The sequence below is a fragment of the Heterodontus francisci genome, chromosome 8 (genome assembly GCF_036365525.1).
Source record: "Heterodontus francisci isolate sHetFra1 chromosome 8, sHetFra1.hap1, whole genome shotgun sequence".
Taxonomy (NCBI): domain Eukaryota; kingdom Metazoa; phylum Chordata; class Chondrichthyes; order Heterodontiformes; family Heterodontidae; genus Heterodontus; species Heterodontus francisci.
In genome coordinates this window covers 108252034-108273850 of record NC_090378.1, presented here as the reverse complement: position 1 = coordinate 108273850, position 21817 = coordinate 108252034, and the positions used below count along the sequence as shown (strand labels likewise).

Below are 21817 nucleotides of genomic sequence, written 5' to 3'. Positions count from 1 at the left end.
TCCTGACTGAGATCAGTGAATTTGTACAGATAAAGGCCAAACTTAGGGCATTTATGATCTTTATGGCTGAGCACTGGGCTCATTGATCCAGATTTTGCGATGGTAATGATGGAGAATTGTCAGCATTCACCATCATTACTGCTCTGAAACTGACAGAAACCCAGCAGCTGCTGTCAGTGATTCTTTGCTTCTCCAGAGGTTGTGTTGTTAAAGTCCCTGCAGACTGAAATCAATTAGAAGTTACTGAACTGACAAGAGTGTAAAAGTGCAAGTTCTTATTATCGCTGTAAAAACCCTCAAAAAAGTTACACCATGTTGAATGAGGGAGGTGTAAAGGCATGCCGAATTCATAGTCACTGTTAAATAGATTTACTAGCCCTGAAAGAATAATTCTATATTTGCTGACTGTCTAATCTCATCATTAAGAGAAGAAATTGCTCAGTTTTAAAGTAATTTTTAAAAAGTTATGACATTTTAGCTTCTAGCTTAATCCCATGTATATGTCACAATTATTTATTTCACTGTCTATCAAATGTAAAAATTAAAAATGAAGGGAGTCAGTGGTCTTTACTTCCTGATTTGTTGTCTGTGAGAATATTTCAATGAGATAGGCAGCTTACCCTGCTTGATGACATCACTTCTGCTGGACACCTGGAGATCCCCTTGACTTGGCACCAGATTCAAACTGGATCTTTGGAGCAGCTGTCTTCAAGCTCGGCAGTGAGCACCGTTGCTTTGTCACTGACCGAAAAATCTCGCTCATCATCTTTTTGCAATGAACTTTGGATAACAAACAATTTTTTTTGGTGACAGATGTACCATCTTTTAACCAACTGCACCGTGAGCTTTCTTTTACAAATCATTCAAGGATTTTTCCAAACATTCTCAGTGAATGCAATGCACAATGTATGTGTTCTACAGACCAGGAAAGTAGTAAACTCAATTGCAGATCTATGCAATATTAGAAATGCGGTACAATAATTGGGTTCAATTTGTCTGTTGGGGTGAGAAAGGAGGAGAAGAATTACGCACTATTCCTGCATTTTTTTTTATTGACCATGAATTCCTGCTGTTAAGGGTTTGTGTACGGATACTAGATGAGAATAGAACTGGGTTCAGCTGTGATACCCAATACACTGCGTGCTGGGAGGCCATTTAGACTCAACATACCAAAATTGACCATTGGGGCTAAGTGTTGATGGAGAGCTGCCTTTAGAAGGAGAGAAAGGGGAGAAAATTGGGGGAAAAATCAAGCTCAGTTTTGCTAAATAAGTTATAAATAAAAGTTGAATAAATATACAGCAGAATTCCAAGGATGCAAAATGCCATTAAAATCATATTACAAAGACCATTTGAAAGGATGCAGTTTTGAGCTATAGTACATCTGGTTATTGCTCCCTACAGACAAGGGGTTCTGCTCTTTTTTCCACTGCAGTTGGAAAAAAAAATTTGAACAAAAGACTGCAGCCAGCATTCTTTTCTTTAACTTTAGAAACTGCAAAAATAGTCTCTCAAAATAATTCCAGTTAAGATGTGCTCAAAAGTTCCCATTATCATTTCCATATGATCTTTCCTGAATGTCTGCTGTGGAATTTGAGCTACAAACTATTTTGTGCATACTATAAATCATTAAAGTATCACTTGAAAATGCATCACATTAGGTCCATTGTGGCTTGAGTGGTGCATTAAAATGGATACACTTCAATTTCTGTAACCATCAACCTTTCCCTCACTCAATAACAATAATTTGCATTTATATAGCACTTTTAACCGAATAAAATGTCCTAAGGTGCTTCATTGGAGCATTATCAAACAAAATTTGACACTAAGCCACAGGAGATATTACAGCAGGTGACCAAAAACTTGGTCAAAGAGGTAGGTTTCAGGGAGCATCTTAAAGAGAGGTACAGAGGTTTAGGGAGGGAACACCAGAACTTAGGGCCTTGGCAGCTGAAGGCACAGCTGCCAGTGGTGATTAAAATTGGGGAAGCTCAAGAGGCCAGAATTGGAGGAGCGCAGGTATCTTGGAGGGTCGTAGGGCTGGAGAAGATTACAGAGATAAGGAGTGGCGAGGCCATGGAAGGATTTAGAAACAAAGATGAGAATTTTAAATGAGACGTTGCTTAACTGGGAGCCAACGTAGGTCAGCGAGCACAGGGTTGATGGGCGAATGGAATTTGGTGAGAGTTAAGACGTGGCCAGCTGAGTTTTGGATTACCTCAAATTTACAGAGAGTACAATATGGGAGGCTGGCAAGGAATTCTTTGGAATACTCATTCTAGAGGTAACAAAGACATGAATGAGAGTTTCTGCAGCAGATGAGCTGAGGCGGAAGCACAGTCAGGTGACATTAAGGAGGTAGAAATAGGAGGCCTTTATGATGGCACAGATATGTGGTCGCAGCTATCTCGGAGTCAAATATGACACCAAGGTTGCCAACGGTCTGGTTCAAAATCAGACAGCTGCCAGGGAGAGGGATGGAGTCGGTGGTGAGTTGTGGCAGGGTCCAAAGACAATGGCTTTGGTCTCCCAATATGAAGTTGGACGAAATGGGAAATGTCTGCTCAACTAGTGCTGGATGTTGGATAAGCAGTCTGACAATTTAGAGACAGTGGAGGAGTCGAGAAAGGTGGTGGTGAGCTAGAGCTGGGTGTTGTCAGCATACATGTGGAAAATGACACTATGTTTTTGGATGATGTTTCCAAGGGATGTGGATAAGAAATAGTGTGGCAAGGGGGGTGCGGGAGGGGAGAGTGAGGGAAAACTAAGGACAGGTTCTTGGGAGACACCAAAGGTAATGGTGTGCGAGCAGGAAGAGAGGCCACTGCAGGTGATTCTCTGGTTACAACTGGATAGATTAGAATGGAACCAGGCGACTGCAGTCACACCCAGTGGAAGACAGTGAGAGGCTTTGGAGGAGGACAGTGTGATCAGCTGTGGCATAGGCTACAGACATGTTGAGAAGTACGAGGAGGAATAGTTTGCCTTTTTCACAGTCACATAGGATGTCATTTGTTACTTTGGTTAGGAGCCATTTCAGTACTGTGGCAGGAAACTTGATTGGAGGGATTTAAACATTGAGTTCTGGGAAAGATGGAAACAGATTTGGAAGGCAACAGCACGTGCAAGGACTTTGGACAGCCTTATCCCCTGCAGCCTGAGGGGCAAGATGGGCAATTTGAGTTTAACTGTGCCAGGAAGAACACCGAGAATTCGGGGCCCCGTTCTCATGGTGTAAACAAACAATTTAAATCGTGATACTTCACAACCTTGGCCTCCACAACCTAAAAATCAGAAATGAAGCTGCTGATTCCAGTTAGTTAAACTTTGCAGGTCAGCACCACATCTCCCCCAGCTCCTCTCCCCTCCCACAAGTAACTCATAAGGTACATAACACTGGGCCTCAGATAAGAAGAATTTGAAGAAATATATAAAAATGTTCTTGAAATTTTTCTTAATTGTCACCTCTTTCCACCCACCATTTCTCAGTTGAGAGGATGGGTATATAGTTCATGTCCAGGCCTCTGGCAATGGCCCTCTTTAATAGTAATACCTCATTAGTACAAGTGGGGCAATGAACTAGCCATATGGAAAAATAGTTGCAGTCCAAGTTTTTTGTGGGTTATTTTTGGTATATCACAAAATGCCAAGTTTAAAGCCAAGTTCCTACTATTTGCATATATCTCAAGCTGTGGATACTAAAAGAACTTGGTTCCATGATTTAACACTGAGACAACAATGCTAAGCACACACTTTCCCAAACCTCCAGTTCCTCAAAATGTAAACTGGACAAATCAGTAAGTAAGCAATTTATAAAAAGCAACTGAGTTGCCTGCAATTGTTGGACCAGGTTGAATATGGCCTATGAACTTCATCTTGCATACTCTGGTATTAGTAGACACATGTCCAAACAAAATTTCCACATATGAATGGATAAAATCGTCTTGGATAGAACTGGTTGTCAATCCAGCATCATAGAAACATAGAAAATAGGAGCAGGAGTAGGCCATTCGGCCCTTTGAGCCTGCTCCACAATTCATTATGATCATGGCTGATCATCCAACTCAGTAGCCTGTTCCAGCTTTCGCCCCATACCCTTTGATCCCTTTAGACCCAAGAGCTATATCTAACTCCTTCCTGCATCTACCCTGTCAAGTCCTGTTAGAAATTTATAGGTTTCTACGAGATCCCCCCTCACTCTTCCGAACTCCAGCGAATATAATCCTAACCGACTCAATCTCTCCTCATACGTCAGTCCCACCATCCCAGGAATCAGTCTGGTAAACCTTCGCTGCACTCCCTCTATAGCAAGAACATTCTTCCTCAGATAAGGAGACCAAAACTGCACACAATATTCCAGGTGTGGCCTCACCAAAGCCCTGTATAATTGCAGCAAGACATCCTCCATTGGTGCTCCAATGCATTTTAATATGATTAAACTGTGGTTAGTTCTCAATATGCTTTTCACAGAGATGCATAAAAATTGCAGATAAGCACTTTCCCATAGAAAGCAAGAAGTGAAAACTTGGACTTACTATTACCAGGACATTTGCAATTGCCTGCACCAATTCTTAGCTGGACAATAGTGGATTACTCAGAGAGGTATTTCTACAAAATAAATGGTTGTTACAAGTAATACGCAAGAAAAGAGCTTTCCAGTTCATGAAATAAGCTTTGCGATCAACAAGCCACACCTTTCAGGACTGCTCTAGGGAGCTCTGTGGATTGAACAGTGCTGTAGATGAAGCAATGCACTGGAGAGAAGTATTTTGAACTGAAGTGTAAACATTAACACAAGAACCCTGTGGGTCTGAAAGGTACAAATAATACCAATGAACAAAATATGCCAGCGATCAAAGTGATTAATTAACTTTTTTATAAATTAGTTTTTTCTAGGTCTGCCCTTGACACCGCACAAGTAACAAAGAGGTAAACAGGTAATATGTGGTTATCTGCACAGACATTTTCCCATCTTGATTGATCAGGAGGGGAACAGATAAGTTTTCCTTCCCATTTCACTCTTGCCCTGCTGCCACATAGTGCGTTGTCACCTGGAACCTGAATGTCAGCCAATCCGGGGATTCAGAGACAGGTTTCTAATGTATGCCAGTTGATTGATATGTTGTGCTGCTGGACTGTGTAAAAGCTGCTTTCTGATACAGTTCATATTTGCAAGAGTTGAATCTTCTCATATTGTCAACTGATTTGGTACAATTTAATTAATCTTTTCCTGTTAAGAAAGACTTAAACCACCAAACAACCATCTCCTAATTCCCAAGAGAGGATGCAGACTGAATTCTTGCAGTCACACAAGTTTATTTTCTGATGTTTAAAATCAGTTGCCAAATGGTTTCAACTTTACAGGACTACAAGGAACAGCTTTGTTGTTCATGATTATAATCAAGTATTTGGATAGTTTTCAATCCCTCACTATTGGCAGATCCTGGAGGACTGGACTGAACTCAGTGTTGGACACTGTATACTGGAATAAAAAAGTACATTAGATTGCAATTGTTGGACAAAATTTGCATCACAAGAGATGTTTAAAAAAATTAACCAGACGGAGCAGTCTGAGAATTCAGATCTTGCTCAAAGAAATTTATAAGACAGTGCAGATCACTGAACTAATTTCAGTTGGCAGCAAAATAGTTATCGGAGGAGGGCCACATGGTTGTCTATTCTGAGATGTAGAAAATTTCACACCATACCTTTTCAAAACTTATGACACAGTTACTTTGCAAAGGGCTATCACTCTACATGCATTCAAATGGTTTGGGGGCACTTGATACAAACGGCAAGTGATAGAAATAGGAAAACATTTTATTCCCCAGCAGAGATCAACCACCTCACTTTGGTCAGTATTAAATATAGAACTTCGTATACTTGTGTGCATGTGGAAGTCTTTCTGATCATTAGTCTCTCAAACGTATAAATAAAAACTCCAGTATTTTTGAAAAGGAGATTTAATCTTGAATTTCTCCTGAATCCCCATTCTCCTCCGACATCTCCTGTTTATGAGTGGGGAAGTCTGACCTTCAGCTGATGCACAAAATTATTCTGAACAGTACTCAGCCTCAATCCTCCCTCCTTTCCAAGATGTGGGAAGGGGGCAAAGAAGGGAGTCTGAACAGCAACATGGTCAAGATTGACAAACTGAACCTGCACTGCACTCTTCAGCGCTCTGAGATGCTACACGAAAATCTGAAGATTAAAGTCTTAAAAACTGAAGGGTGTTAAAAAAAAAAAGAAAAAAGTTAATCTATTTTTGAATACCATAATACTTAAATACCCAATAACATTGGCTAGGAAAAGTAAGTTTGAGTTAGAAGCATTTGCTGTGCAAAATGTTTTTCAAATCAACTACACAACGCTAAAAGTTTCATATGAAGCCTGAGTGCACGTTGAAAGTTTCTTCCTGGTTTGTGTCGCATTTTTAAGTGGATTTTCTCTGTCTGCTTTAACAGGGAAAATACACTGAAGTGTAGTGAAACCTTGATTAATTACTTTTATGTTGGAGGGATGGGTAATGAAATTTGATATAATTACCATTCCCAAGTTTTATATTTGAGAACAAGCTGAGCAAACATAAAATACCCCAACAAGGTGAGTTGGTGACAGAGAACCTTTAATAAAAGAGAATAACCCAGGGCAGAGAGGTGGTTAACAAGAGAAAAGACGAAATGGATTCAGTTTCTGCAGCTGGATCACAGTTATCAACTGTCAATTATCTGAAAATATTTTCTCATGAGTTGGGAGACCTGTTGCAATTCTGAGTTTTAGTCCAGGAGATCTGCTACCAACAGGAACGAGATTTGGGTCTGGGAGATCAGCAGGAGTTGTAGCTGGTAGCACTCGGGTAAGGCACCATTTTTATTAAGGTTCCTCACCTGTGGGCTTTTGTTTGTACCTCAACAGCTGAAATCATTTCTCCCATCAAAAGATTACTGCCGAACTTTTGGTACCTGTTTTAAAGATACAGTTAAGTAGCAAAGATGATTCTGGCCTTTTGAATTAAAACAACAGGTGATGTATAAGGGCAGGAAATTCTAGATCAGTTCCAAGGCCTCATCTCACCATTCACCACATCCTGTTTCACTCATAAGGCACGAGGAAAATCGCCTGCCATTTTAATTCTCCACCGCACCCCCACTTTGACTTCAGCCTCCTACACTGTTCCACTGAAGCTCAATGTAAACTCAAGAAACAGCAACTTATCTTTCAATTATGCACTTTGCAGCCGTCCTGCCTCAACATTGAATTCAACAGTTTCACATGATAACCTCTGTCCCCTTTTTTTGGGATGGCAGGTTTGGTGATGATTCTGCTATTCCCATTTACAACTCCTCTAGACCCATTCCTTTTATCATTTAATCTCCTGATTTCCATCCTATCACAGACCTTTTGTTCTTTCTTTCCCTGACCCTTTTCCCAGCCTCTGTACTTGCTTAATACTTGTTACATCTCTAACTTTTTCCAGTTCTGATGAAAGTTCATTGACCTGAAACGATAACACCGCTTCCCTTTCCACAGAGGCTGCCTAATCTGCTGAGTATTTCTAGCATTTTTTGTTTTATTTCAGATTTCCAACATCTGCAGTATTTTGCTTTTCTAATATAACAGGCTTCCCACCGGGTAAGGAATTTGACAACATTTATCAAGGATGAATGAATAATGATACCATGTGACTGCTCACAGATTAAAATGCTTTAGTTTCCAGGACTCAAGTGCCTACTTAACCATAATCTACCCAGCTTTTTGGCTAAGGGCCTGGCCTCTTGCAAACCCCTCCTATGCACCCACCAGCAGGCAGCTGATTCCTGGAGAACTGGAGCTGCCATGTGCCCTGACCTGTTTCATCAGTCAGTCTGCTTCTCCAGCATGTCCCCCATGCAGATTTCTTCTGTGAGTCTCAGATACTCATTTCCCACTCAGCATACATTAGAGAACCCCATCCTGCACTCCATCCTCAATTACTTTTTACACAAAATTTACCTTTTTATTTCTTCTGTCCTCCAGGGCAATGGCCATCTAGACATGTATTTGCAATAAGAGATTCGGAAGGTTTCGCACATCATAATCTCAACACCATACGCAGGCAATAACAGACATTATAAACATTAAGCAAGAGAAGGAATATCTTTCATACAAAGTACTTTCCTTTCTCTTTTAAGCAATTTTTTAAAAAAGGTCATATGTTCCAGGAAAAACGTAAAACTTATTTCCCTTGGCCATGGCTGCCAATCACTCCAGGAAGCTGCTGATGTCAACTGCAACAACTATTACTGAGCAACTCCACAGAGCTCAACACTACTCAAGCATTCTTTCCATTTTCAGTTGTCAATTTAGAAATTCCCTTGAAGTCTCTTGAAAAAAGTCTCAAAATAAGTCTTACATAATAAGTGCAAGCTTGACTCAATATTAAACACTTTAATCACTTTTATTCATAAAAATCACGAGATAGGTCATCTTAGCTCATCACTCCTAAAAGACCATACAATCCCCTAACATGCATTCACATTGCTTTTCAAATGATTACATAAGGACAGGGTGAGTTTCCATATATGGTGAAGGCATGGGCCCCCTACCTCCGGGCCACTCCTCTCAGCTCCAGCAGACATCCTGTCAAACTGTGGATAAATCAAAATTTCCTCCCACTGTATATCGGTATTCTGCACCTGCAAGAAACCCCACTTCCCTGGCAATGACTCCATCTTGCCTTCTTGTCTCTCATTCAGGCTGAACCAGACTGTGCAAAATCTCTGTGCCCTATTTAACGCCGAGTTAAGTTTAAATTCCACATCTGATCTGCCAGCAAGGTCACTTATTCCCAACTCAATAGCACCTGCATCAGCTCCACTGCCACCAAAATCTGTATCCCTAATTTAATCATCTTTTGACATGATTTCTCCTCACTGGCCTTCAATTGTCGCTCAAATTTATCCAAACCTCAGCTACGATTGCCATTTTGGCAACATGACACATTATCCTCCACAAGGCAACTTGCCACTCTGGAGACAGGAAATCAGCTTGGGCGGGGGAGCACAGAGGGTCAGGAAGGGCTGTTGTGAAGAGCCTGGAGCAGCACTTTAAAAGGGAGATGTATTATCATACAGAATAAAAAGCAGAACTTAAGGGCAGCAGGCAACAGCAGCAAATGCTTTACATCTGAAAACCCTTAAAGTGCAAAACACACCTACAACTGTCTCCCAAAGCTCCGTCAGCTTTCCCTGACTACAGGATATTAATTATCATTGGAAATAGCTGCCTTTGGACTTGTATCACCTGGAAGGCAAGGCAGAAACTGGTGGCAATCAGGTGGGTGAGATGAAAATGGTTTTGGGGTTTTAGCTATGTCATTTGACCTCAGATTGCATATGTGTAGGAGCTTCATCCTGTTTCCAATATTGGATCAGAAACTGCTGTGTTACTACAATGAGACATTAACATTGCTCACCATTATTAATTTGTAAAGAAATCCAGCACTCTGTGGAGCAAAAGAGATATGCCATGAGTTCAGATTCCCCATAAATTGCTGGCTGATTTGTATCGCTCCGCCTTTAGCCTTATCAAAGCCACTAAAAGTTCATTATTGCTCTGAAGTTCCTCATCAAACTTAACAGTGGTTGTGAAATTGTTGGATTTACGACATTATTATGAATGATCCTGCCGGTGTCATTTAGGACTGTAATTAACATTATAGAGGACCCTGATAATGATGTGATTAATGGTCCTGGCATGACACTCAATCTTGGAGGCCCATAAAAGGGCTGATGAAGCTTTTAGACTGCTCACTCCCGTCAATTTCCTATCCACTTCCAAGTGTTACAAATTCGTGTCATCAGTCATTTCCAAAAGCAACTTGTGTCTTTCATGTGTGAACTTTTTCAAACTCTTGAAAGGTGCAGCAAGCAAATTCTTGGTGTGACAAGAGCAGGTAAGAAATATTAAGCTGTTTTCTGTCACAGCGACTGACAATACTGTTGCGAGCAAGGCGGGAGGAGTGCAGCGTTTATTCTAGTTCCACTTCCCCACGGGTCACTACATATATTAAAATTTTTTCCAATTACCGATATGGTGAATCATAGGCTCCATTTCTATCCCAGATTTCATTAAGAAATAACAAAATTATCAATTCATTATAAAACAAGTCTTAACCAGTAATGAAGTAAAGCATAAACACACAGATTGAAATACTAAAGTTCCCTTTTTACTTTAGCCCCTCACACTCACACATATACACCGGTTAACCGGAAAAATAAAGGGATTTTTGCTTTTAGAGCTCTTTACAGACAAAAAAAACACTTGGGCTGAATATTTGCTCATTCTTGAAGAGACAGCAGATGAGATATGTTGTGTTCCAAAACTGGCTTACAGTCTGGCCTCTGAGTCCACGTGGACGGGTCACTGGGATCTTTCAGAACAGTTCTTTTCAGGCGGCATTGAGAATTAATTTAGCAGGCTTTTCTTCAAAGACAGGAGATGAGATGAATTGACACAGTGGACTTCTCAGGATCTTTTAGAGAGGTGCTGGAAAGCTGAACTGGCTTGGGATCTTCTCTCCTTCCTTGGGACTTCTCTTCTCTCCTTGGAGGATCTCTTCCTTTTATACAGTTCAACACCAACTCAAAACAATTCAAAAGCGAGACCGACAACAGGAGGTCAACCTGGGGAGGCGGTGATGGCGTAGTAGTAATGTCACTGGACCAGCAATCCAGATGCCTAGGCTAATGCTCTGGGGACAAATCCCACCACAGCAGATGGTGAAATTTGAATCCAATTCATAAATCTGGAATTAAAAGCAGCCGAATAGTGACCATGAAACCACTGTCAATTGTTGTAAAAACCCATCTGGTTCACTAATGTCAAGGAAGGAAGGAAATCTGCTGCCCTTACCTGGTCTGGCCTACATGTGACTCCAGACCCACAGCAATTAGGGATGGGCAATAAATGCTAGTCTAGCTAGCAACACCCACATCGCATGAACAAATAAAAAAAACCTTCCAGATTAGAATTCATATTGGCTGCTATTTACTAGGTTACTTTCAAACAGATATTTCCATTATTGTACCTGATACTGAAATTAAACTAATGGCTCTGTTGTGTCACGCTTTTTGAAAACGTGTACACTGTTAGCTTGTTAAACATAAAAGAAAGGCTCTAATAAATACAAGTTCAAAATCTAAGTCACCACTAATATCCACATCAGCAATCAGCCTCATCCAATCATATATACTATTACTGATTTTCTTTATCGCCCAAATTTACATGCTTAGAAGAAATTCATTCATGTCTTACAGTTATCCTATGGCAGGTCATACATTCATTATGGTTTTAGCTTAGGGCTAAATGCAACACAAGAATTTCTAGTCAATGATGTATTTACACCTTTGGCTTTAACAATCTCTAAGCAGAGAGAAATTATAGAATAATTTAAGTCAGACATGATGCAGCTCCTGTATTATAGCATGCATTTTGTTGTACAAGTCAGGCATCAGTGTTACTCTTCTTTTGCCAACTAACAAGGTTACTGAAACCATTCCCCTACCGTAGGCTTTTTCCCTTCTTTCAGTAGTGTCTTCCTTCTCAGAACTCCTTGAATTGTAACTGTGCCTGGGAAAAGGTTCACTGCCAACTCCTCGGATTCTACAGAACTGGTAATAAAGACAAAGGTAGGTGATAAACAGTGGTACAATTCAGCAAACTCTACTGGTTTAAGGATAGCCAACACAAGTTTGACCCTAGAAGGTGTCATGTTTGCAACTCTAAATAAAAACATGTGAAAATCATAATGGCTCAATTTACTGGACCACTTTTGTACAGTTCACAGCATAAGCCACTTAAGTGAAAGGATTTATGTTTGAATTCCACCGTTGACAATTCACATCACCTGCCCCACTAAATGAGAGAAGACATTGTAGTTTGTTAAAGATCATCTACCAATTTTGAAACTCAGGTTTCAAACCTTCACTTTACACTCATATTTTAAAAAGACTTTAGGATAGCACTGTTGCATAAAACAATTTCCTCTAAAATTAAATGTAACAGAACTGACCACAGGGTAGGGCACCACTAATCAGGAGTCTATTAATCCTCCCACGAAGCAAAGACTCTGGTAATTACTGTTACATGTGATATACATATTTCTAAATCTGCCTTGACTCTTTCCTGGAAACATTTCACTTCAACAAAAGTGAACTATGGCACACGTTAGAACACAATTATTTACCTTAAAAACAAGAAATGCTGGAAACACTCAGCAGGTCTGGCAGCATCTGTGGAGAGAGAAGCAGAGTTAACGTTTCAGGTCAGCAACCCTTCATCAGAACTTCATTCGCTGACCTGAAACGTTAACTCTGCTTCTCTCTGCACAGAGGCTGCCAGACCTGCTGAGTATTTCCAGCATTTTTTGTTTTTACTTCAGATTTCCAGCATCTGCAGTATTTTGCTTTTAAAATTATTTGACTGTTTGTTTGTTTGGAAGTTTAGAAGAATTTCTTTATTAATCAAATAGAATTGCTTCCAGAATTTTTTTCCCTTTCCAATTCGGTCCCGTTCTCTCTTGAAGACACAGAATCTTGCTGGGATACAATTTCATGTGCACTGTAGCCCTTAAGTAGCTTGCCCAAGTGGCCACGTGGGTGTCACGATGTTATTTGACTGTGGGGAGGCATCATAGACAAGACCCATCTTCTTGTCACATGAATCCACAAGCACATTTTTCCAATCGGGATCACTGGAAAATCATCAGGAGCAGGAATCCTTGATGCTTAGCTCTTTCCTAGCCTGGGGTACAGAAGCCACCTGCAACAATCTAAGGACTGAACCCAGATCTTCTGGATCTGTATGGCTCAGTTGCACTCATTGCTTTTGCTGAATGAAGTAGTGAGGGAATTGAGAAATCAATTACTAACTCATCAACTTTCAGTGAATCAGTTTCTGTTCCTTATCCAGTGATCTTTGCTGGAAATTGTGCATGGGGATTTGGGTGACAAGAAGGTTGGGCTTATTTGTGACGCCTCTCTACAATCAAATAAAGATCTTATTAATAAAGTGGCAAAACAAGATCTGACTCAAGCAGGAGCATTAGCATGGAAATGTTTTATACATTTCATGATAAAAGGTGTTTCATTATCAAAGAATGTACAATAACAGTTTCCCTGTATTAAATATCTCTAAATTATTATCCTGCTGAATCAATTGCTTGTAACGTTCCTTTCTTTTCAGCACAAGAAACAAATCAGAATGTGACAACACATCAAATACAATCAAGACTTTGGGATCAGGCATAGACTGAATTAAACTGCTAAAGAGAAAGGTACTGCAAATTTCAAAAACCATCACCACATTAGTAACCTGATTTAGGAGAGAGAGAAAGCAGATTGATTAATCTGGGTTAGTGTCACCTCTTTCACCTGATTATACACCTTGGATAGAAGTGTGCCTACTGACTCCTTTACAAAAGAGATCATTACCTGTTGACCTTCATGTGGCCTCGATAGCCATTCCTCCCAAACCGTGGCACTGGACAGAAAGAATAATAGAATCGGCTCCTGCAGAATTTTATCAGTTTGAAAAAAAAGCAATGTTCAAAATATTCTTGTTTTTTTCATAATCTCTACATTTAAGTTGAAAGAAACCACTCCACTGCCAAATAAATTAAACATTTGAAGTAATCTATAGATTCTTCTGGTGAGACGCTTCTCCCCCTTACCACCCTCTGATTCTTAGGTTGGGGGGGTGGGGGGTGGGGAGGAGAGGGTGGAAGGGCTCTGGGCTTCCAAGCTTCTGTCAGTGGCACTCTGAATCAACTGATGAATGGCTCAGTGGACTCCAATTTTCCCTGAGGGTAAGCATGCAACATCCATTTGGCATTTTCCACCAGATGTGATTGGGTATCTGTTGGGGATTGAATTAGTATTCTACTACGATATGGCGTACTGCATACATGTGTAATCTTCCAAGAATTCTCTTCACAGAATGCTGCATTTTTGTGAGTTAACAAAATGCCACTGAGGCCTCCTGCAATACCACTCTAAAAGCAGTAAAGAATAAAATCATTAAACCAATAATGGAAATAACTATTTAGCACAGAGGAAACACAATAACATATAGTTGTTCTGTGGAGTCACCAGAGAAAAATCTTTGATGTTGAACCTAATTCTTAACAGGCACACCTTGCCTCTATTTAGTGATAAACAACAATTTAAGGAGCATAGACGGCTCAGTGGTTGGGTCAGCACTGTCCTTATACCTTTGCAACCCAGACTCATGGGCTAAAACTCTGTGTACACACTCTGCTGGCTACAAAAGTCCAGTCTAAGTGAATTTAAGAGTGTTACCCTAATTCCTGGTGGAGGGCAACCAACAGAAAAAACTGTCAAATTAAAAGCAATTTTTTGTTTAATTATTCGTTCATGGACGTGAGCATTGCTGGGAAGGCCAGCATTTGTTGACCATCATTAATTGCTCTCAAGAAAGTGGTGGTGAGCTGCCTTCTTGAAGCGCTGCAGCCCATGTACACCAACAGCACTTTTAAGGAGGGAGTTCCAGAAGTTTGACCCAGCAACAGTGAAGTTTTGGCGATATATTTCCAAGTCAGGATGGTGCGTGGCTTGGAGGGGAACTTATAGGTGGTGGTGTTCCCATGAGTCTACAGCCTTTGTCCTTCCAGGGGTAGAGGTTGCGGGTTTGGAAGGTGCTGTCAAAGGAGCCTTGGAGAGTTGCTGCAGTGCATCTTGTAGACGGTACACACTGCAGTCAATGTGTGCCAGTGATAGAGGAAGTGAATATTTAAGATGGTGGATGGGATGCTGATCAAGCGGGCTGTTTTGTCCTGGATGGTGTCAACCATCCAGAGTGTTGTTAGAGCTGCACTCATCCAGGAAAGTGGAAAGATTCCATCATGCTCCTGACTTGTGCTTGTGGATGGTGGACAGACTTTGAGGTCTCAGGATGTGAATTACTCGTTGCAGAATTCCCAGCTTCTGACCTGATTGAGTAGCCACAGTATTTATATGTCTGGTCCAGTTAAGTTTCTAGTCACGGTAACCCCAGGATGTTGATGGTGGGGGATTCAGCGATGGTAATGTCATGAATGTCAAGGGGAGATGGTTATATTCTCTCTTGTTGGGAATGATCATTGCCTGGTATTTGTGAGGTGCAAATGTTGCTTGCCACTTATCAGTCCAAGCTTGAACATTTTCCAGGTCTTGCTGCATGCAGTGTTATGACCGAGGCGGGAGGAGTGCACTATTTTTCCAGTTCCACTTCTCCACAGGTCACAACATATATTTAATTTTTTTTCCCAGTTACTGATACAGTCAGTCATAGACCCCATGTTTATCCCAGAATAAAATTACCAATCAGGTTTCTTTAATAAACAACAAAATTATCAGATTATTATAGAACAAGTCTTAACTAGTAACAAAGTAAAGCATTAATACACAGAGTGAAATATGAAAGTTCCTTTTTTAATCTTAGTCACACACACACACACATACACCAGTAACAGCAAAAATAGAGATTTACTCTTTAGACATCCATAACCAAAAAAAAAAGACAAAAAGAATACTTTGGCCAAATACTGGCTAATTCTTGAAGGAAAAAGAGGATATGGAAAGTTACCAGATGTCCTTCGTTTTGGTTTGGCGTCCAAAATACGCATAGACGGCTGTCACTGGGATCTTCCTAGAACAGTTCTTTTCAGGCTACGTTAAAGATCAGTTTCGGCATGCTTTCCAGGAGAAATGCAGGAACAGGGGTTTCAGGCAGGTCTTGCAGAAGGAATGCAGAATCAATTTCTCTATTTCTTACACTTGCTTCTAAGGGTTTCGCAAAAAGATGGAAAACTGGCAGATTTTTCAAAGAGCTGGAAAAGGCTGAGTTGCAGTTTGTTCTTGGCAGGTTGATTCTTTTACTCCTTTTCAGAACACTGTCCATACCCCAACTGCATATCCAAAGCAAAACCAAAAACATCTCAGAAGTCAAGCCTCCTGACCCCTATAAATCTTGACCTGTCACTTCTCTGTTAACATCTTTCCCCATGTCAAAAAATCCCCCTGCTGCATATTGATCTGAAAACAGGTGCCTTCCAGTAACTGCTGTTTACAAGCCAAGTCCAAAAGACCTTCTGATGACCTCTTTTTAAAAAAAAATAAAGTTCCAGCATCTATGGAATCTTTTTTCAGTTTTAAAACACAAATGCTCATAATTTAACAAAAAAGACTTGTAACAGCAGGCATAGACTGCTTCAGTATCTGAGGAGTTGTGAATGGTACTGAACACTGTGCAATCATCAGCAAACATCCCCACTTCTGACCTTATGTTGAAGGATAGATCATTGATGAAGCAGCTGAAAATGGTTGGGCATTGGATACTACCCTGAGTAACTCCTGCAGTGACGTCCTGGGACTGAGATGATTGACCTCCAATAACCACAACCATCTTCCTTTGTGCGAGGTATGACTTCAACCAGTGGAGAGTTTCCCCCCTGATTCCCACTGACTTCAATTTTGCTAGGGCACCTTGATGCCACATAGTGGCGCAGTGGTTAGCACCACAGCCTCACAGCTCCAGCGACCCGGGTTCAATTCTGGGTACTGCCTGTGTGGAGTTTGCAAGTTCTCCCTGTGTCTGCGTGGGTTTTCTCCGGGTGCTCCGGTTTCCTCCCACAAGCCAAAAGACTTGCAGGTTGGTAGGTAAATTGGCCATTAGCAATTGCCCCTAGTATAGGTAGGTGGTAGGGAAATATAGGGACAGGTGGGGATGTGGTAGGAATATGGGATTAGTGTAGGATTACTATAAATGGGTGGTTGATGGTCGGCACAGACTCGGTGGGCCGAAGGGCCTGTTTCAGTGCTGTATCACCAAACTCGGTCAAATGCTGCCTTGTCAAGAACAGTCACTCTCATCTCATCTTTGGAATTCAGTTCTTTTATCCATGCCTGGACGAAGATAATAAGGTCCGGAGCTGAGTGTCTCTGGCAGAACCCAAACTGAGCATTGCTGATTAAGTGCCGCTAGTTCTGGAGCATGCTTCAGTACTACAGGCAGAAAATGGTCAGAGTATCAGTTCTTTCAGCCAGTTCTCGCTATGGAGTGACTTGAATTGGCTGAAGATGGCATCTGGAGACCTCAGGAGGCCGCCGAGATCGATCATCCACTTGGCACTTCTGGGTGAAGATGGCTACAAATGCTTCAGCCTTTTCTTTTGCATTGATGTACTGGGCTCCTCCATCATTGAGGATGGAGATGTTTCTGTAGTCTGCTCTCCGGTTAGCTGTTTAACTGTCCACCACCATTCACGACTGGATGTGGCAGGACTGCAGAGTTTTGATCTGATCTGTTGGTTGTGGGATTCCTTTGCTCTGTCTATTGCATGTTGCTTCTGCTGTTTAGCGTGCATCTAGTCCCGTGTTGTAGCCTCACCAGGTTGGCACCTCACTTTTAGGTATGCCTGGTGCTGCTCCTGGCATGCTCTCCTGCATTCCTCATTGAACCAGGTTTGATCCTCTGGCCTGATGGTAATGGTAGAGTGGGGGATACGCCGATCCATGAGGTTACAAATTGTGGTTAAATACAATTCTGCTGCTGATGATGGCCCACAGCACCTCATAGATGCCCAGTTTTGAGCTACTAGATCAATTCTGAATCTATCCCATTTAGCATGGTGGTAGTGCCACACAGCATGATAGAGGGTGTGCTCAGTGTGAAAACTGGACTTTGCCTCCACATGGACTATGTGGTGGTCACTCCAACCAATATTGTCATGGACAGATGTATCTGCAACAGGTAGATTTTGGTGAGGGAGAGGTCAAGTAGATTTTTCCCTCTTGTTGGTTCTCTCACCACCTGCCACAGGCCCAGTCTGAAGATATGTCCTTCAGAACTTGGCCAGCTCAGTCAGTAGTAGTGCTACCGAGCCACTCTTGGTGATGGACATTGAAGTCCCTCACCCAGAGTACATTTTGTTCCCTTGCTACACTCAATGCTTCTTCCAGGTAGTGTTCAACATGGAGGAGTACTGATTCATTAGCAAAGGGAAAGCAGTAATCAGCAGAGATATCTTGCCCTTGTTTGACCTGATGCTATGAGACTGAAATGGGTCTGGAGTCAAAGTTGAGGTCTCCCATGGCCACTCTCTCTCAATTGTATACAACTGTGCCACCACCCTGGTGAGGGAGGAGACTGGGACATTGGCTGTAAGGTATGATTCGGTGAATATGACGATGTCAGGCTTTTGCTTGACTGTGGGACAGCTCTCCCAATTTTGGCACAAGTCCCCAGACGTTAGTGAGGAGGACTTTGCAGGGTCGATTGGGCAGGGAGTGCCATTGTCGTTTCCTGTGCATAGGTCGATGCTGGGTGGTCCATCTGGTTTTATTATGTTTGACTTTTTCCCAGCAGTTTGATATAACTGAGTGACTTGCTAGGCCATTTCAGAGGGTAATTAACAGTCAGCCACATTGCTATGGGTCTGGTGTCACATGAGGCCTGTCCAGGTAAGGACAGCAGATTTCCTTCCCTAAAGGGCACGAGTGAACCAGATGGGTTTTTACGACAATCCGGTATTTTCATTTTTACCATTACTGAGACCAGTTTTTAATGGGCAGCACGGTGGCACAGTGGTTAGCACCGCAGCCTCATAGCTCCAGCGACCCGGGTTCAATTCCGGGTACTGCCTGTATGGAGTTTGCAAGTTCTCCCTGTGTCTGCGTGGGTTTCCTCCGGGTGCTCCGGTTTCCTCCCACACGCCAAAGACTTGCAGGTTGATAGGTAAATTGGCCATTAGCAATTGCCCCTAGTATAGGTAGGTGGTCGGAAAATATAGGGACAGGTGGGGATGTGGTAGGAATATGGAATTAGTGTAGGATTAGTATAAATGGGTGGTTGATGGTCGGCACAGACTCGGTGGGCCGAAGGGCCTGTTTCAGTGCTGTATCTCTAAACTAAACTAATTCCAGATGTATTAATTAATTGAATTTAAATTCCACCAGCTGTCATAGTGGTGTTTGAACTTGTTTCTCCAGAGCATTAGTCCAGGCCTCCAGATTACTAGTCCAGTAACATAACCACTATGGTACCATTCTCAAAAGTTTAGTGTTGGAATTGATTCACACTAGTGCTGCTGGAAATGGTATTTTGTCTGTTGGGCTAAGTACAGCCAGCTGGCTGTGCAGTGCCTCACTTGGGAGTGCTCAAAACCTGAAACATTCCCCAGTGCTAATATCCATTACCTAGATAATCTCAAATATTGATTTGAAACTCACCATAGTAATACTGATTGTATATGTGGATAACAAGGAATTAAACTGAAGCTGGTAGAAATTGAAATTCTGCCACATTATGTGGTCATAAATAAACAGACCACTTGCATTAAGTTCAAATGTTCTAACACTACTATATTTTGAAGACTCTTAAGGTTTTTAGACAGATTACTAAGCTCAATTTGATTTATTTCTCACAGCTTCCATACATTAGCTGTGTCTGAGGTATGGTAATATTTGATTATGTGCAAATTTGTATTCATAATTTACTATCAATTATGGTTTTACAAAATTTTGACATGAGACAATGTTAAGTGTTAAGTCAGATATAGATAAACAAAACCTTTAGGTTTCTAATTTCCATTAGATTTTTTGTTTTACTTTTGGTTGAATAAAAGTTTGGGACTAAGATAAAACATTTGGTATCTGTTGGCTTTATTATTTTATAAAAACACAAAATAAAAAAATTAAAATCTTCCTTTATTAAAGAAAAGGATGCAAACCAGGATTTTAGTAAAACTATTATTATATAGTAGGGAAGTACCAAAGTTGCTTCTACATTAATTAAAAGTCAGCAGAAAAGGTAGCTTTACTTCAAAACAGTGCTTGGTTTTACTACAACTTATATTTATATAGCACATTTAATGGAATAGAATGTCCCAAGGTGCTTCACAAGAGCATTATAAATCAAAATATGACATCAAGCCACATAAGGAGATGTTGGGCTGGATTTTTATGACGGGTGGATGGGGGCTGGATTTTTATGATGGGTGGATGGGGGCTGGATTTTTATGACGGGTGGATGGGAGCTGGCTACCAATGTAAGGCAGTGGCGAACCTGCATCCGCCCAGCCCGGGGATCCAACCTGCATTTTACGGGTTCAGAGGTGGGACTTCCACCTGCTTGAGGGAGTACGTCCCGCCTCATTGAGCTGCCGGCCAATCATTGGGCCGGCAGCTCTTAGCCCTAGCAGCGCCATTGGGAGCGGTGGCCACTGCTGGGACTGTAGCCCAGCTGAGGACATGGAACCAGGACTGAAGGTAAGTTGGGTTTCCCTCGCCGTGGATATTGGTCACGAACCAGCGAGGCAAGAGTGGTCGTTTGGGGGGGAGGGGGGCATCTCGGGTCCTGGGGGTGGTTGGGGAAGCAGGGGCGGTCCTCAATCGGGCATCCTGTGCCCGATTGTAAGGCTCCCGCATCTCCCCAGTGCACTGAGGCGCTGCCAGGTATCACTGGGCGGCCTCTCACGTCGACCAGATGCCTGCTTGCCACGTGTAAAATACCAGTGGAGGCGGGCGAAGGCCCTTACATGGCCATTAAGCAGCCACTTAAAGGCCTTGATTGGTCTGGGGCGGGCAGCCCTTTTCTCACCCCCCCCCTGTGGCCCACGTAAAGTGGGGCGGAGGCAGGAGCAGGCCGGAAAGGCCTCTCAGAGCCTCCCGCTCAATTTTACACCACCCCCGCCACCATCCAGCTTGCTGGGGTGGCGTAAAATTCCGCCCGTCAGGTCAGATGACCCAAAAAGGTAGTTTTTAAGGAGCGTTTTATAGGAGGAAAGCGAGGTAAGAGGTGGAGAGGTGTGGGGAGTGATTTCCAGAGATTAGGACCTAGGCAACTAAAGGCGCAGCCACCAATGATGGAGCAATTAAAATTGGAGATGCTCAAGAGGCCAAAATTAGAGTAAAACAGTAGTGTCATCAGAATTTTCTTCCGTTGTAAAGAAAACCCATCACACAGCTTTTGAAATGATATATTGAAACTCTGGCAGTCCAGATCAGTTCTTGGGCCAATCTGAAGCTATTGCCACTGCATTTCCTGTGAAACCATTCCAAGATGCACGATACATGACTTCATTATGTCACCAGGCTGGCAGATTGTGTCACGAAATCTAACTTTAGGGTGTCAATGTAGGTAAAGAAATTGACGTTTTACAAAAGCAAAAATCTTGGGGATTAAAACTTTACTCATTAAAATGGGAATATACCTTGAACAAAGAAGTACTCTCCCACCCCCACAACCAGACTTTTTTTTAAAAGAGATACAGCACTGAAACAGGCCCTTTGGCCCACCGAGTCTGTGCCGACCACCAACCACCCATTTATACTAATCCTACATTAATCCCATGTTCCTACCACATCCCCACCTTCCCTTAATTCCCCTACCTATACTAGGGACAATTTACAATGGCCAATTTACCTATCAACCTGCAAGTCTTTGGCTGTGGGAGGAAACCGGAGCACCCGGCGAAAACGCACGCGGTCACAGGGAGAACTTGCAAACTCCACACAGGGATTACCCAGAATCGAACCCGGGTCGATGGAGCTGTGAGGCTGCGGTGCTAACCACTGTGCCGCCCAGTTAAACAAAAGCTGAACCGTGTTGCTGCAAAGACACTCAATTTAGGTGCTGGAAATTGGTGTTTCACCGTATTTGCACTTAGATGCCATTCAGTACTAATATGAATATTTTGCTGTAACATACAAACAGGGCTATGTACATAATAGCGACAATTCATCAGCTGCAAAGTTGATGCACATTTTTGCTCACAAAC

General features: G+C 42.0%; 1 protein-coding gene across 8 annotated transcripts in view; it reads right to left on the bottom strand.

The window, feature by feature from the left end:
- Nucleotides 1-21817, bottom strand: part of ralgps2 (Ral GEF with PH domain and SH3 binding motif 2) — a 556829-nt gene that overhangs the window by 34734 nt on the left and 500278 nt on the right. For 6 of the 8 annotated variants that reach the window (XM_068037884.1, XM_068037880.1, XM_068037881.1 and 3 more), the window contains 2 exons: nucleotides 13473-13550; nucleotides 11546-11651 (listed from right to left, as the gene is read on the bottom strand). In XM_068037884.1, coding sequence (XP_067893985.1) covers nucleotides 11546-11651; nucleotides 13473-13550 — 184 coding nt within the window. The remainder of the gene's footprint in view (nucleotides 1-11545; nucleotides 11652-13472; nucleotides 13551-21817) is intronic. The other 2 variants (XM_068037887.1, XM_068037885.1) reach the window with 2 other exon arrangements.